The 17,235-nt window shown below is 36.0% G+C and overlaps 1 protein-coding gene across 4 annotated transcripts in view; it reads left to right on the top strand.

The window, feature by feature from the left end:
- The first annotated feature begins 8,932 nt into the window (after positions 1 to 8,932).
- The window catches only part of IKZF4 (IKAROS family zinc finger 4), a 31,212-nt gene continuing 22,909 nt past the window's right edge, over positions 8,933 to 17,235 (top strand). For 2 of the 4 annotated variants that reach the window (XR_014592082.1, XM_083881160.1), the window contains exons 1-2: positions 8,933 to 9,044; positions 16,396 to 16,488. Coding sequence is in view for 3 of the 4 variants with exons in the window: in XM_083881160.1 (XP_083737286.1) it covers positions 9,005 to 9,044; positions 16,396 to 16,488 (133 nt within the window). In the remaining variant the exon portion in view is untranslated. Of the gene's footprint in view, positions 9,045 to 15,038; positions 16,917 to 17,235 lie in introns of those variants that run through there. The other 2 variants (XM_083881161.1, XM_083881162.1) reach the window with 2 other exon arrangements.

The raw sequence follows: 17,235 nt of genomic DNA, 5'->3' as shown, positions 1-17,235 counted from the left end.
GGTGAGGGGGGGGCGCGGCCTGGGCAGGGGGTGGGGAGGGGTCTCGGTGCCCCCCCCGGGGAGGGTTTGAATTGAGGGGGGGGTTTGTCCTCAGGGGCCTTAGGAGGGGTTTGGCGGGGTCTGGATTTTGGGGAGGGGTCTCAGGGCTGGATTTGAGGGGGGGTCGTGTTCCCCCAGCACTGACAGGGGTCTCCTTTTATTTGGGGAGGGGGTCGCGTCCTCCTGAGGGTCTCAGGGGGGTTTTGGTGGGTTTTAAATTTTGGGGAGGGGTCTCTGTTCAACCCCCGAAGGTGTCAGGGCTGAATTTGGGGAGGGGGGTCTCCCCGGCGCTGTCAGGGCTGAATTTGGGGAGGGGTCTCATTTTTTGGGGGGAGTCGCGCCCTCATGAGGGTCTCGAGGGGGGTTTGAATTTTGGGGAGGGGTCTCTGTGCCACCCCTGAAGACCCCAGGGCTGAATTTGAGGAGGGGTCTGGTTTTATTCGGGGAGGGGTCGTGTCCCCCCAGCGCTGTCAGGGCTGAATTTGGGGAGGGGTCTCATTATTTTTTTTGGGGGGTCGAGCCCTCCTGAGGGTCTCAGGGGGGGTTTTAAATTTTGGGGAGGGGTCTCTGTGTCCCCCCTGAGGGTCCCAGGGCTGTTTTGGGGGGGGTCCCAAAACCTGAGGGGTCCCAGGGTTGAATTTGAGGGGGGGTCGTGTCCCATCAGGGCTGATTTTGGGGGGAGGGGTCTGAAATTTGGGGAGGGGTCTCATCCCCCTGAGAGTCTCAGGGTTGTATTTTGAGGGAGGGGTCTCTGATTTTTGGGGGGTCTCAGGTGGATTTTGAGGGGTCTCAGGTGGATTTTGAGGGGTCTCAGGTGGGTTTTGGGGCGGGGTCTCTGATTTTTAGGGGGTCTGGGCTGGATTTTGGGGGGTCCCAGGTGGATTTTAGGGGGTCCCAGGTGGATTTTGGGGGTTCCCTGATTTTTGGGGGGGTCTGAGGTGGATTTTGGGGCTCTGAAGTGGATTTTGGGGGGTCCCAGGTGGATTTTGGGGAGTCTCTGATTTTTTTGGGATGTCCCAGGTGGATTTTGGGGGTCCCAGGTGAATTTTGGCGGGTCTAGGCTGGAATTTTGGGGGGTCTGAGGTGGATTTTGGGGGGTCCCAGGTGGATTTTGGGGGTTCTGGGGTGGATTTTGGGGGGTCCCAGGTGGATTTTGGGGGGTCTCTGGTTTTTTGGGGGGCTCTGAGGTGGATTTTGGGGGTCCTGATGTGGATTTTGGGGGGTCTGGGGTCAATTTTGGGGGTCCCAGGTGGATTTTGGGGGGTCTGGAGTGGATTTTGGGGAGGGTCTCTAATTTTTGGGGGGTCCCAGGTGGATTTTGGGGTCCCAGGTGGATTTTGGGAGTCCTGAGGTGGATTTTGGGGGCTCCGAGGAAGATTTTGGGGGATCTCTGATTTTTTTGGGGGGGGTCCCAGGTGGATTTTGGGGAGGGTCTCTGATTTTTGGGGGATCTTTAATTTTTTTGAGGCGTCCCTAATTTTTTGGGGGGTGATCCTTGTCCCCTTTAGGAACTTCCCTAATTTTTTGTAGGGAGTTTCTCTGATTTTTTTTTGATCCCTAATTATTTTTTTGGTTTTTCCCCCCTTTTTAAGGGTCTCTCTAATTTTTAAGATCCTCCTGTAGCCTCAAAACCCCCCAAAAGTAATAAAAAAAATCCATTTAAATGATTTTTTTTCCCCCATTTTAAAGATTCCAATTAATCCCTGGAATGACTTTTATGGGAATTTATTTTTCCTTTTCCACTCCCCAATTTTTCTGGGGTTTTTTTTTTGGGATTAATTGAATTTTTAGGGGATTTTTGGGTTTTTTTCCCTTTTTCCAGCTGGAATTTCCTCCCATTTTCAGGAATTTTTGTGGATTTTATTCCCCAAATCTCCAAATTTTCCTGTGGGAATTAAAAAAAAAACCCCTCAGGGATTTTCCCCCTTTTGGATTTTTTTGGGATTTTGGAATTTTTGGGATTTTTCCACCTCCTGAAAAGGGAATTTTGGGGTTATTTGAGGTCAAGGAAATGAGAATTTATTTATTTTTGGGATCTTTTACCCCCCCAAAGGAGCTGCTCCACTTTTAGGAATTTAAATTAAAATAAAATTAATTAAAATAAAACCGGGATGGAACAAAACCTGAAGCTTCATCCCAGAAAAATAAAATAAAATCCTGGAATTATTTTTCCACCTTTTTTTTGGGATTTATCCCAAAAAAATTCTCCTAAAATTGTTTTTCCAATTTTTTTTTGGGATTTATCCCCAAAAAAACCTGAAAAAAATCTCCTAAAATTGTTTTTTCACCTTTTTTTTTTTTTTTGGGATTTATTTTATTTATTTATTTTATTTGGGATTTATTTTATTTTATTTTATTTTATCCCAAAAAAACCCCCCCAAAAAACTCAAGATGGAACAACCACAAAAATCCTGAAATTATTTTTCCGGTTTGATTTTTTTTTTTATCCTTTAAGGACAAAATAAAAAATAAAAATAAAAATAAAAATTAAAATTATTAAAATAAAGATCTCAAAGGGTTGGGCTGGAATTTGAGTTTGAAATTTGAATTTTCCCAGGATTTTATTTCTATTTTTTAATATTTTTTTTGGGGTTTTTTTTGGCTTTTTCCTGGAGAAAAAACAAGGAAGGAGCTGCTCTAAAAAATCAAATAAAATTCCTGATTTTTCTGGGAACTTTGGGGCCCCCGGGCTGGGATTAAACCGGGATTTAATTTGGATTAAACTGGGATTAAACTGGGATTTAAATGGGATTTTATTCCTGGGGTTTGAGGCCGGGAATGGGGATTTATCCAGGATTTAATTCCTTATTTTTTCACTCATGGAAAAGCTGGAAATTGGATTTTTTTCTGGGATTTTATTCCCTATTTTTTAACTCATAAAAAGGCTCAAAATTTGAATTTTTTTGGGATTTTATTCCCTATTTTTTAACTCATAAAAAGGCTCAAAATTTGAATTTTTTTGGGATTTTATTCCCTATTTTTTAACTCATAAAAAGGCTGGAAATTGGAATTTTTTTTGGGATTTTATTCCCTGTTTTTTGAGTCATAAAAAGCTGGAAATTGGAATTTTTTTGGGATTTATTTCCTTATTTTTTAACTCATTAAAAGCTGGAAATTGGAATTTTTCTGGGATTTTATTTCCCTGTTTTTTAATTCATAAAAAACTGGAAATTGGAATTTTTTGCGGATTTTATTCCTGGTTTTTTCCATTTATTTCAAGGGTGGGAATGGGGATTTATCCAGATTAAAAAAAAAAAAAAAAAAAAAAAGTGGATTTTAAAGGGTGGGATGGGGGAAAAATGGGAAAAAGTGGGAAAAATTGGGGAAAAATGTGGATTTTTAGAGCCTGAAATGGGATTTGATTTTTTTTTCCCTGGAATTCCTCAGGATTGGGATCAATGAGGGTTAAATGGAATTTTTCCTGAATTATTTGGGGGGATTTATTTTATTTTATTTTATTTTATTTTATTTTATTTTATTTTATTTTATTTTACTTTATTTTATTTTATTTTATTTTATTTTATTTTAATTTTATTTTGTTTTATTTTATTTTTTATTTTATTTTATTTTATTATTTTTATTTCATTTTATATTTTATTTTATTTTATTTTATATTTATTTTATTCTATATTTTATTTTATTTTATTTTGTTTTTATTTTATTTTGTTTTGTTTTATTTTATTTTATATTTTATTTTATATTTTATTTTATTTTATTTTATTTTATTTTATTTTATTTTATTTTTATTTCATTTTATTTTTTATTTTATTTTTATTTTATTTCATTTTATATTTTATTTTATTTTATATTTTATTTTATTTTATTTTTATTTCATTTTATATTTTTTATTTTCTTTTTATTTTACATTTTATTTTATTTTTTATTTTATATTTTATTTTATTTCATTTATTTTATTTTATTTCATTTTATTTTTTATTTTATTTTATTTTATATTTTATTTTATTTATATTTTATTTATATTTTATTTTATTTTATTTTATTTTATTTTATTTTTATTTCATTTTATTTTTTATTTTTATTTTATTTCATTTCATTTTATATTTTATTTTATATTTTATTTTTATTTCATTTTATATTTTTTATTTTCTTTTTATTTTATATTTTATTTTATTTTTTATTTTATATTTTATTTTATTTCATTTATTTTATTTTATTTCATTTTATTTTTTTTTATTTTATTTTATATTTTATTTTATTTATATTTTATTTTATTTTATTTTATTTTATTTTATTTTATTTTAATTTTCTCCTGTAGTTTCCCCAGGGGAGGGCAAGTCCTGGATTTGAGGAAGGAGAAAATAAAAAAACCCAAATTCTGCCCCAATTCCAACCTGGATTTTCCTGGGGGATCCTTGGCCTGGTTTTATCCCAATTTCTCCGGGGAATTTCTCCCTCTGCTCCACATGATTTTTTGTGGAGGTTTTTCCTTAAAAAAATGAAAAAAAAAATCTCAAAAAACCCATTAAAAAAAACCCCCAAAAACCAGGAAAAAAGCCTCAAAAAATCCCCCCAAAAATCCAAAAAAATCCCCAAAGAAAATCTAAAAAAAAACCCCCAAAAATGGGAAAAAAGCCTCAAAAAATCCCCCCAAAAATCAAAAAAAAAAACACCCCAAAAAATCTCAAAAAACCAAAAAAAATCTCAAAAAAACCCCAAAAATCTCAAAAAACCCCCAAAAAACCCATTAAAAAAACCCCAAAAAATGGGAAAAAAAACTCAAAAAATCCCCCCAAAAATCCAAAAAAAAAACCCCAAAGAAAATCTAAAAAAAAACCTCAAAAAATCTAAAAAAAACCCCAAAAAAATCTCAAAAAAAACACCCCAAAAAACCCATTTTAAAAAAACCCAAAAATGGGAAAAAAAGCCTCAAAAAATCCCCCCAAAAATCAAAAAAAAAAACCCCAAAGAAAATCTAAAAAAAACCCCCAAAAAATCTCAAAAAACCCATTAAAAAAACCCCCCAAAAATGGGAAAAAATCCTCAAAAAATCCCCCCAAAAATCCAAAAAAACCCCCGAAGAAAATCTAAAAAAAAACCCCCAAAAAATCTCAAAAAAACCCCAAAAAACCCATTAAAAAACCCCCCAAAAAATGGGAAAAAAGCCTCAAAAAATCCCCCCAAAATCAAAAAAAACCCCAAAGAAAATCTCAAAAAAAAACCCCAAAAAAATCTAAAAAAAACCCCAAAAAAATCTCAAAAAAAACCCCCAAAAAACCCATTTAAAAAAACCCAAAAATGGGAAAAAAAGCCTCAAAAAATCCCCCCAAAAATAAAAAAAAAAAACCCAAAGAAAATCTAAAAAACCCCCCCAAAAAATCTAAAAAAACCCCCCAAAAAATCTCAAAAAAATCTCAAAAAACCCATTAAAAAAACCCCCAAAATGGGAAAAAATCCTCAAAAAATCCCCCCAAAAATCCAAAAAAACCCCCAAAGAAAATCTCAAAAAAAAACCCCAAAAAAATCTAAAAAACCCCCCAAAAAATCTCAAAAAAATCTCAAAAAACCCATTAAAAAAACCCCCCAAAAATGGGAAAAAATCCTCAAAAAATCCCCCAAAAATAAAAAAAAACCCCAAAGAAAATCTCAAAAAAAACCCCAAAAAATCTCAAAAAAATCTCAAAAAACCCATTAAAAAAACCCCCAAAAAATGGGAAAAAATCCTCAAAAAATCCCCCCAAAAATCCAAAAAAACGCCCCAAAGAAAATCTAAAAAAAACCCTAAAAAATTTTCAAAAAAAATCTCAAAAAACCCCAAAAAACCCATTAAAAACTCCCAAAAAACCCCTTAAACCCCCCCCCCAAAAAAAATCAAAAAACCCTCGAAAAAAATGAAAAAAAAACCCCAAAAAACCCCCTCAAATCCCCCCCAAAAAAACCCTAAAAAACCTCAACCTCAAACCTCAAAAAAACCACAAAAAAAACCCTCAAAAAATCCCAAATTTTCCCAATTTTTCCTCTTTTTTATCCAGCTGGGATTGAGAAATTCCCAATTTTTCCTAAATCTTGGGATGTTCTAAATCCTGGGATGGGGAAAAGTGGGAAAAATGGGAAAAATTGGGGAAAAAGTGGATTTTAAAGGTTGGAATAGGGAAAAAAATGGGAAAAAATGTGGATTTTAAATGGTGGAATAGGGGAAAAAAGGGGGAAAAGTGGATTTTAAAGCCTGGGATGGGGAAAAATGGGAAAAAGTGGGAAAAATGGGGAAAAAAAGTGGATTTTAAAGGTTGGGATGGGAAAAAAATGGGAAAAATTGGGGAGAAAATGTGGATTTTAAAGGTTGGAATAGGGGGAAAAAGGTGGGAAAATTGGATTTTTAAGGGTGGGATGGAGGAAAAGTGGGGGAAAAATGGGGGGAAAAGTGGGAAAATTGGGGAAAAAAGTGGATTTTAAAGCCTTGGATGGGGAAAAATGGGAAAAAATGGATTTTAAAGGTTGGGATAGGGGGAAAAAGTGGAAAAATTGGATTTTAAAGCCTGGGATGGGGAAAAATGGGAAAAAATGGGGAAAAAAGTAGATTTTAAAGGTTGGAATAGGGGAAAAAAGTGGGAAAATTGGATTTTAAAGCCTGGGATGGGGAAAAATGGGAAAAGGTGGGAAAAATGGGAAAAAAAAGTGGATTTTAAAGGTTGGGATGGGAAAAAATGGGAAAAATTGGGGAGAAAATGTGGATTTTAAAGGTTGGAATAGGGGAAAAAAAGTGGGAAAATTGGATTTTTAAGGGTGGGATGGAGGAAAAGTGGGGAAAAAATGGGGGGAAAAGTGGGAAAATTGGGGAAAAAAGTGGATTTTAAAGCCTTGGATGGGGAAAAATGGGAAAAAATGGATTTTAAAGGTTGGGATAGGGGGAAAAAGTGGAAAAATTGGATTTTAAAGCCTGGGATGGGGAAAAATGGGAAAAAATGGGGAAAAAAGTGGATTTTAAAGGTTGGAATAGGGGAAAAAATGGAAAAATTGGATTTTAAAGCCTGGGATGGGGAAAAATGGGAAAAATTGGGGAAAAAAGTGGATTTTAAAGGGTGGGATGGGGAAAAAAGGAGCTGGAATTGTCTCTGAATCCTGGGAATGTTTTAAATCCTGGGAATGTTCTGAATTCTGGAATGGCCCTAAATCCTGAAATTTCCTAAATCTTGGAGTATCTTGAATCCTGGAATATCCTAAATCTGGGATTGTCCCCGGGAATGGAATTCCAGGGCTGGGATTGTCCCTGATTTGGGGATTTTTTAATTCCAGGATTTTCCCCGGGAATGGGAATGTCCCGAATCCTGGGAATGTTCTCAGGAACGGGAATCTCCTGAATCCCAGATTGTCCCAAGGACTGGGAATGTCCCCAATCCTGGAATGTCCCTAAATCCAGGGATTTTTCCCAGGAATTGGAATGTCCTCAAATCCTGGAATTGTCCCCAGGCTCGGAATTGTCCCCAGGAATGGAATTCCAGGACTGGGAATGTCCCTGGGGCTGGGGATGTCATCATGTCGTCAAATCCTGGGAATTGTCCCCAGGAATGGGAATGTTCTAAATCCTGGGATTGTCCCCAGGACTGGGATTAATTCCTGGATTGTCCCCAGGACTGGAGTGTCCCAAATCCTGGGATTGTCCCTGATCCTGGGATTGTCCCCAGGACTGGAATTCCAGGACTGGGAATGTCCCTGATTTTGGGATTTTTAATTCCAGGATTTTCCCCAGGAAAGGGAATCTCCTCAATCCTGGAATGTCCCAAATCCTGGGATTTTTCGCAGGAATTGGAATGTCCCAAATCCTGGAATTGTCCCCAGGACTGGAATTCCAGGACTGGGAATGTCCCTGGAACTGGGAATGTTCTCAAATCCTGGGAATTGTCCCTGGAACCTCCCCAGGCTCCTAATTAATCCCTAATTAACACCTCATTAATGCCTCATTAATAGCTCACTAATAGCTCGTCAACAGCAAAATAACATCCTATTAATAGGTCTTTAACAATCGATTAATGGCTCGTTAATAGGTGATTAATAACCAAATGAATGGTTTATTAGTGATTGAATTAGTGAGTCATTAATAAGCAAATTAATGATTCGTTAATGATTCAACCGATTAATGGTTCTTTAATAGCTGTTTAATTAGTTACTATTAGTCATTAATATCCAATTAATAACTAATAGCAACTAATTAATAACTAATATCCAATTGATAGAGCATTAATAACAAATTAATATCTAATTAATATCCAGTCAATAACCCAATGATTACCAATCAATAATCAATAATATCCACTTAACAACCAATTAATAACTCACCAAACTCAATAAAACTCAATAATCAATTAATAACTAACCAAATTAAATAATAATCAAAAATTAATAGCTTGTTAATTACTAATTAATGCCCAATTAATATCCAACTAACAACCAATAAACACCCAATTAATAACTAATTAATATCTAATAATCGATTGGCATTAACAACCAATTAATAACTACCAAAAAATTAGAACTTAATAAGTCATTAATTGCTAATTAATACCCAATTAATATCCACCTAACAACCAATTAACACCCCATTAATGACTTATTAATATCTAATAATAATCTATAAATATTAAAATAATAGTTCATTGATGATGATTATATAATAACTACTAATAAATAATAATAAAACCATTATAATAATTAATATCAATAATTAATTAATATTAATAATTAATTAATATCAATAATTAATTAATATTAATAATTAATTAATATTAATAATGAATAACTCCCAACCCTGAGGAATTTCCTGGACTTCAAGACCAGGTTTTGCCTTTTGAATTTTCCCCAAAAATCCCCATTTTTAACCTGAAAATTTTCAATTCTAAATAACTTTAATACCAATAAAATTAAACAATTAAATCATCCTAATAATTAAATAATTTTATTAATAATAAAATCCTTTTTTTTTCCTCTTTTTTAGGGGATTTATTGCTCAGCCATGGACATCGAGGACTGCAACGCCCGTTCCTACATCACAGGTGAGAAATTCCTCAAATTTCCCCAAAATTTCCATAAATTTCCCCAAAATTTCCATTAATTTTCCCCAAATTTCCATAATTTTTCCCAAAATTTCCATAATTTTTCCCAAAATTTCCATTAATTTTCCCCAAATTTCCATAAATTTTCCCCAAAATTTCTCCCTCTTTTTGTAAATTTATTTTTTTCCTCCCTTTTTTTTTTTTTTTAATTTCTCCACTTTTTAAATTTAAATTTTGGTTTTTTCGCTTTTATTTTTAATTTTTTTCTCCTTTTTTATTTTATTTCCCCTTTTTTAAAATTTATTTTCTCCCTTTTTTAAATTTATTTTCCCCCTTTTTAATTTTTTTTCTCTTTTTAAATTTTTTCCCCTTTTTTTTAAATTTTATTTTCCCCCTTTTTTAAATTTATTTTCCTCCTTTTTTTAAAATTTATTTTCCTCCTTTTCTAAAATTTATTTTCCCTCTTTTTAAAATTTATTTTCCTCTTTTTTAATTTATTTTTCCTCCTTTTTTTATATTTATTTTCCTTTTTTTTTTACTTTAATTTTCCTCCTTTTATTTTTAATTTATTCTTCCCTTTTTTAAATTTATTTTCCTCCTTTTTTAAAATTTATTTCCTCCCTTTTTAAAATTTATTTTCTCCTTTTTTAAAATTTTTTCCCCTTTTTTAAATTATTTTTCCTCCTTTTATTTTTAATTTATTTCCCCTTTTGTTGTTGTTATTTTAATTTAAGTTTATTTTTTTAAGTCTATTTCTTTTAAAGTTTATTTTTTTCCCCTTTTTTTTTCCAATTTATTCTCCCCCCTTTTTTAAAAATTTATTTTCCTGGATTTTCCCAAATTTTTCCCAGATTATTCCCAAATTTTCCCAATTTTTCCTTGATTTTTCTTGGAATTTCCCAAATTTTCTTGTCCCAGATTTTCCCTGATTTTTTCCCAATTTTTCCCCCATTTTCCCAAAATTTTCCCAAATTTTTCCCAAAATTTTCCCTGATTTTTTACCAAAATTTTCCCGGATTTTCCCCCAAATTTTCCCCAGATTTTCTCAAAGTTTCCCCAATTTTTCCCAATTTTCCTGAATTTTCCCCAATTTTTCCTGATTTTTCTCCAAATTTCCCAATTTTTTCCTGGATTTTACCCAAATTTTCTTGGATTTTCTCCAATTTTTCCCAGATTTTCCCTGATTTTTCCCCAATTTTCTCTGGATTTTTGGGGCTCCTGCCCCTTCCCAGATTTTCCTTGAATTTTTTTCCCAATTTTTCCTGATTTTCCCCATTTTTTTCCTGGATTTTCTCCAATTTTTCCCGATTTTTCCTGGATTTTTTCCCAATATTTCCTTGATTTTCCGGGAAAAACTGGGAATTGAGGGAGAAAAATGGGAATTTAGGGGGAAAAATGGGAATTAATGGGGAAAACCCAGAAATTTGGGGGGAAAAAATGGGAATTGAGGGAGAAAAATGGAAATTGGGGGAAAAAAATGAGAAATTGGGAGGAAAAAATGGGAATTTAGGGGAAAAAAACGGGGAATTGAGGGAGAAAAAATGTGAATTAAGGGGAAAAACCGGGAATTGAGGAGAAAAAGTGGGAATTGAAGGAGAAAAAATGTGAATTGAGAGAAAAAACCCAGGAATTAAAGGAGAATAATGGGAATTGGGAAGGGAAAAACAGAAATTTGGGGGAAAAAATGGAATTGGGGGAGAAAAAATTGGAATTGAGGGGGGGAAAATGGAATTGGGAAAAAATGAGAAATTGGGAGTGAAAAACTGGGAATTGAGGGAAAAAAAAAACAATAATTGGGGTGAAAAAATGGGAATTAAGGGAGAAAAGATGGGAATCGAGGGGAAAAAATATGAATTGAGGGGAAAAAAATAGGAATTAAAGGAGAAAAAGTGGGAATTGAAGGGGAAAAAATATAAATTGAGGAGAAAAAGGGGAATTGAGGAGAAAAAATGGGAATTAAGGGAGAAAAACCAGGAATTAAAGGAGAATAATGGGAATTGGGAGGGGAAAAATAGAAATTTGGGGAAAAATGAGAAACTGGGGGGGAAAAACTGGGAATTGAAGGAGAAAAATGGGAATTGAGGGAAAAAACCTGGAAAATGAGAGAAAAACTTGGGAATTAGGGGGAGAAAAATGGGAATTAAGGGGGAAAAGCCGGAAATTGGGAAGAAAAAAAAGAGAAATTGGGAGTGAAAAACTGGGAATTGAGGGAAAAAAAAACAATAATTGGGGTGAAAAAATGGGAATTAAGGGAGAAAAAATGGGAATCGAGGGGAAAAAATATGAATTGAGGGGAAAAAAAAAGGAATTAAAGGAGAAAAAGTGGGAATTGAAGGGGAAAAAATGGAATTGGGGAGGAAAAATCGGATTTAGGGGGGAAAAAATGGGAATTGAGGGGGAAAAAAACTTGAAATTGGGAGAAAAACATGAAATTGGGGGAGAAAAATGGAAATTGAGGGAAAAAACCTGGAAAATGAGAGAAAAACTTGGGAATTAGGGGGAGAAAAATGGGAATTGAAGGAGAAAAATGGGAAATTGGGGGAGAAAAAAGGGGAATTGGGGGAGAAAAATGGGAATTGAGGGGAAAAAAAAATAATTGGGGTGAAAAACTGGGAATTGAGGGGAAAAAATGGGAATTGAGGGGGGGACTGAGAATTAAGGAGAAAAAAACCAGAAACTGGGGGAAAAAATAGAAATTGAGGGGAAAAAATGGGAATCGAGGGGGAAAAATATGAATTGAGGGGAAAAAAATAGGAATTAAAGGAGAAAAAGTGGGAATTGAAGGGGAAAAAATGTGAATTAAGGGAAAAAAACCAGGAATTAAAAGAGAATAATGGGAATGGAGGGGCCCAGGGTGGGAAATTCCCGCGGCTGGAATTTCCAGGAGGGGCTGGAATGGTTCAAATTCCAGCCTGGCAGGAGGGAAAGGGAAGGGAGGGATCCAGGAAAATTCCATGAGAGGAGAAAATAATAAAAATAAAATTAAAAAAAAAGGAGTTTGGAATGTTCCCAGGGAAGTTTGGAATGTTCCCAGGCCTTGCAGGGATTGGGGGAAGGGAATTAATTTTATTTTTATTTTATTTTATTTTTTTTTTTTTGGTGGGTTTGGGGCTGATCCCAAAAGAAAATGAAAAAAAAAAAAAATAAAGTGTTGGAATTTTATTATTTTATTATTTTATTCCTAAAAGGGGGAGGGGGGAGGCCCCTGGATTTATCCTGGGATTTTTTTTGGTTTTTTTTTTTTTTGGTTTCCTGGATTGATCCCAAATCCTTCTGGTTTATTGCATTGATCCCAAAAAGTTTGTGATTTTTCTGGATTTATCCCAAATTTGGTCCCAAAAACTTTGTGATTTCCTGGATTTATCCCAAATTTGGTCCCAAAAACTTCATTATTTCCCAGGATTTATCCCCAAATCCTTCTGGTTCCCTGCATTGATCCCAAAATTTTGTGATTTTCTGGATTTATCCCAAATTTGGTCCCAAAAAACTCTGTGATTTCCTGGATTTATCCCAAATTCTGTCCCAAAACTTCATTATTTCCCAGGATTTATCCCCAAATCCTTCTGGTTTTCTGGATTTATCCCAAATTTTGTCCCAAAAAACTGTGATTTCCTGGATTTATCCCAAATTTAGTCCTAAAAACTTCATTATTTTCTGGATTTATCCCAAATTCTGTCCCAAAACTTCATTATTTCCCAGGATTTATCCCCAAATCCTTCTGGTTCCCTGCATTGATCCCAAAAGTTTGTGATTTTCCTGGATTTATCCCAAATTCTGTCCCCAAAACTTTGTGATTTTCTGGATTTATCCCAAATTTGGTCCCAAAACTCTGTGATTTCCTGGATTTATCCCAAATTCTGTCCCAAAACTTCATTATTTCCCTGGATTTATCCCCAAATCCTTCTGGTTTATTGCATTGATCCCAAAAAGTTTGTGATTTTTCTGGATTTATCCCAAATTTGGTCCCAAAAACTTCATTATTTCCCAGGATTTATCCCCAAATCCTTCTGGTTCCCTGCATTGATCCCAAAATTTTGTGATTTCCTGGATTTGTCCCAAATTTAGTCCCAAAAAACTTTGTGATTTTCTGGATTTATCCCAAATTCTGTCCCAAAACTTGGTTATTTCCCAGGATTTATCCCAAATCCTCCTGGTTTTCTGGATTTATCCCAAATTTGGTCCCAAAAACTCTGTGATTTCCTGGATTTATCCCAAATTCTGTCCCAAAACTTCATTATTTCCCAGGATTTATCCCCAAATCCTTCTGGTTTTCTGGATTTATCCCAAATTTGGTCCCAAAACTTCATTATTTCCTGGATTTATCCCAAATTTGGTCCCAAAAAACTGTGATTTTCTGGATTTATCCCAAATTTAGTCCCAAAACTTTGTGATTTCCTGGATTTATCCCAAATTTTTCCCTTCCCACCCTTCTCTCCCTCCTCCTCCTCCTCCTTTCCCATTCCCGGTGGAATTTCCATTCCCTGTTTTTTTAGGTAGTGACCTATTTTTCCCTGAAAATTCTGGGATCCCAATTCCCTCCCCTCTCCCATTCCCGGTGGGATTTTCCCTCCCTGTTTTTTGGGAATGTTCCCATTTCCCCTCCCTGTCCCACTCCCGGCTCCATTCCCATTTCCAGCTTTTGGGAATGTCCCATTTCTCCCTCTGCTCATCCCCATCAAATCCTGGATCCAAATCCCACATTCCCCATTCCCTCCCCTCTCCCTCCTCCTCCTCTCCCTTTCCCGGTGGAATTTCCCTTCCCTGTTTTTTTGGGAATGATCCCATTTCTCCCTGAAAAATCTGGGATCCCAATTCCCGCCCCTCTCCCTCTCCCTGTGGAATTTCCATTCCCTGTTTTTTTTGGGAATGATCCCATTTGTTCCTGAAAAATCTGGGACCCAAATTCCCACTTCTCTCCCTCCCCTCCCTCCTCCCACTCCCTGTTTTTTGGGAATGATCCCACTGAGATTTGGGATCCAAATCCCACATTCCCTCCCTCCTCCTCCCTTCCCACATTCCACATTCATTCCCACGTTCCCACATTCCCTCCCTCCTCCTCTCCCTTTCCCGGTGGAATTTCCATTCCCTGGTTTTTGGGAATGATCCATTTGTCCCAATAAAATCTGGGATCCAAATCCCCACCCTTCTCTCCCTCTCCCATTCCCAGTAAAATTTTCACTCCCTGTTTTTTAGGAATGTCCCATTTCTCATCCTTATCCCACTAAAATCTGGGATCTAAATTCTCACCCCTCTCCCTCCTCCCATTCCCTGTTTTTTGGGAATGATCCCACTGAAATCTGGGATCCAAATTCCCACCCCTCTCCCATTCCCGGTGGGATTTTCCCTCCCTGTTTTTTGGGAATGTTCCCATTTCCCCTCCCTGTCCCACTCCCGGCTCCATTCCCATTTCCAGCTTTTGGGAATGTCCCATTTCTCATTCCTGAGCCCTTCCCACATTCCCAAATTCCCACATCCCACATTCCAACATTCCACATTCCCACGTTCCCACCCTCCTCCTGCTCTGCCTCATCCCCTCTGGAATTCCCGCTGGAATTTCCACTCCCTGCTTTGAATTCCCCTTTTCCCACCCCACTGAAATCCCACTAAAAAAAAAAAAAAAAAAAGGAATTTTTTCCTTCCCCTCCTCCCTTTCCTGTCCCTGTTTTTTCCTGAGCCCTTTCCCAGCCCCAATTCCCGATGGAATTCCTGGTTCCATTCCCAGTTCCTGCCTTCAATTCCTCATTTTTTAACCCATTCAAATCCTGGAAATTCTATTTAAAAATGGGATTTTTCCTTCCTTCCTCCTTTCCCACATTCCAGGTGGAATTTCCACTCCCTGTTTTGAATTCCCCATTTTTTATCCCACTAAAACCTTGAAAATCCCTGAAAAAAAAAGGGATTTTTCCTTCCCTCCTCCTTTCCCACATTCCCATCCCCTCCTCCCTTTTCCCTCTGGAATTCCTGGCCCCATTCCCACTCCCTGCCTTTAATTCCCCATTTTTTATCCCACTAAAATCCTGAAAATTCCATTTAAAAATGGAATTTTTCTTTCCCTTCTCCCTTCTCACACTCCCAGTTCAATTCCCAGTTCCTGCTTTTAATTCCCCATTTTTTATCCCATTCAAATCTTGGAAATTCCAATTAAAATCTGGAATTTTTTCCTTCCCCTCCTCCCTTTCCTGTCCCTGTTTTTTCCTGAGCCCTTTCCCAGCCCCAATTCCCGATGGAATTCCTGGTTCCATTCCCAGTTCCTGCCTTCAATTCCTCATTTTTTAACCCACTAAAATTCTGGAAATTCCATTTAAAAATGAGATTTTTCCTTCCTTCCTCCTTTCCCACATTCCAGGTGGAATTTCCACTCCCTGCTTTTAATTCCCCATTTTTTATCCCACTAAAACCCTGAAAATCCCTGAAAAAAATGGGATTTTTCCTTTCCCACATTCCCATCCCCTCCTCCCTTTTCCCTCTGGAATTCCTGGCCCCATTCCCACTCCCTGCCTTGAATTTTTCTTTTCCCACCCCACTAAAATCCTGAAAATCCCATTTAAAAATGAGATTTTTTCCTTCCCTCCTCCCTTCTCACACTCCCAGCTCCATTCCCAGTCTCTGCCTTTAATTCCTCATTTTTTATCCCACTAAAATCCTGCAAATCCCTGAAAAAAAATGGATTTTTTTCCTTCCCTCCTCCTTCCCCACATTCCCACCCCTCACCCTCCTCCCTTTTCCCTCTGGAATTTCCACTCCCTCCTTTTAATTCCTCATTTTTTATCCCACGAAAATCCCTCAAATCCCACCAAAAAAATGAGATTTTTTTTTCCTTTCCCTCCTCCCTTTTTCCCCCTCCTTTCTCTGACAATTCCTGACCTTTTTTTTAATTTTATTGTATTTTTTTATTATTTTTCCCCATTAAAATCCCTAAAAAACCACCAAAAAAATGAGATTTTTTTTTCCTTTCTCTCCTCCCTTTTCCCCCTCCTTTCTTTAACAATCCCCGAGTTATTTTTATTTTTATTTTATTTTTATTTTTATTTTATTGTATTTTTTTATTATTTTTCCCCATTAAAATCCCTAAAAAAACACCAAAAAAATGAGATTTTTTTTCCTTTCCCTCCTCCCTTTTCCCCCTCCTTTCTTTAACAATCCCCAACCTTTTTTATTATTATTATTTATTTTATTGTATTTTTTTATTATTTTTCCCATTAAAATCCCTAAAAAAACACCAAAAAAATGAGATTTTTTTTTCCTTTCCCTCCTCCCTTTTCCCCCTCCTTTATTTAACAATCCCCAACCTATTTTTTTCTTATTTTATTTTATTTTATTTTTTTCTTCTTTTTCTCTCACTGAATTCCAGGAATTTGCTCTTCCTGGAAGGTGAGCGGCCCCAGCTCCCGGCGCTGCTTCCCGGGAATTCCCATCCAGGGATCTCCCGGATTCCTCCCTCAAGGTAAAAAAAAAAATAAACCCCAAAAAAATAAAATTATAATATATTTCCACTCAAAAAAAAAAAAAAAAAAATTATATTAAAAACAAGGTTTGAACTGGGGAAAAAATAAAAAAAAAAATCAAATTATTCCCACTTAGAATTAAAAAAAAAAATAAAAAAAATAGGAGGGTTCTTTTTTTTTTTTTTTTTTTTTTTATTTATTTAATTTTAATTTTATTTATTTATTTTTTGAAGCCACTCCCCAGCCGGGGGAGGGATTTCAAAGGGATTTGGGGATTTGGGAGGAGCCGCAGATTTTTCCCGGAGCAGCCGCCGGGATTTGGGGATTTTTCTTTTTTAGTTTTTTTTATTTTGGGGTTGGGAGTGAAAAGAGAAAGAAGAGAAAAAGGAGCTGAGAGCGGGGATGAGGCTGCAGGAGATTCCCAAAGGTCTGTCCCAAAAAAAAGGGATTTTTCTGGGATTTTTGGGATTTTTGGGATGGTCAGAAGTGGAATTTGGGGTTCCTGAAATTCACTTTTTTTATGGAAAAAAATTCCTCAGAGTGGGGTCAGAGCTCTGGGATCATCCCAGGGGTCAGTCCTGGAGATTTTGGGATTTTTGGGAATTTTTTTTGGGTTTTGGGATGGTCAGAAGTGGAATTTGGGGCTCCTGAAATTCACTTTTTTTATGAAAATAATTTCTTGGAGTGGGGTCAGAGCTGGGATGGGGCTGCAGGAGATTCCCAAAGGTCTGTCCCAAAAAAAGGGG

The sequence above is a fragment of the Zosterops lateralis genome (genome assembly GCF_965231275.1).
Source record: "Zosterops lateralis genome assembly, chromosome: 32".
NCBI classification, from domain to species: domain Eukaryota; kingdom Metazoa; phylum Chordata; class Aves; order Passeriformes; family Zosteropidae; genus Zosterops; species Zosterops lateralis.
This window is presented reverse-complemented; position numbering and strand designations above follow the sequence as displayed.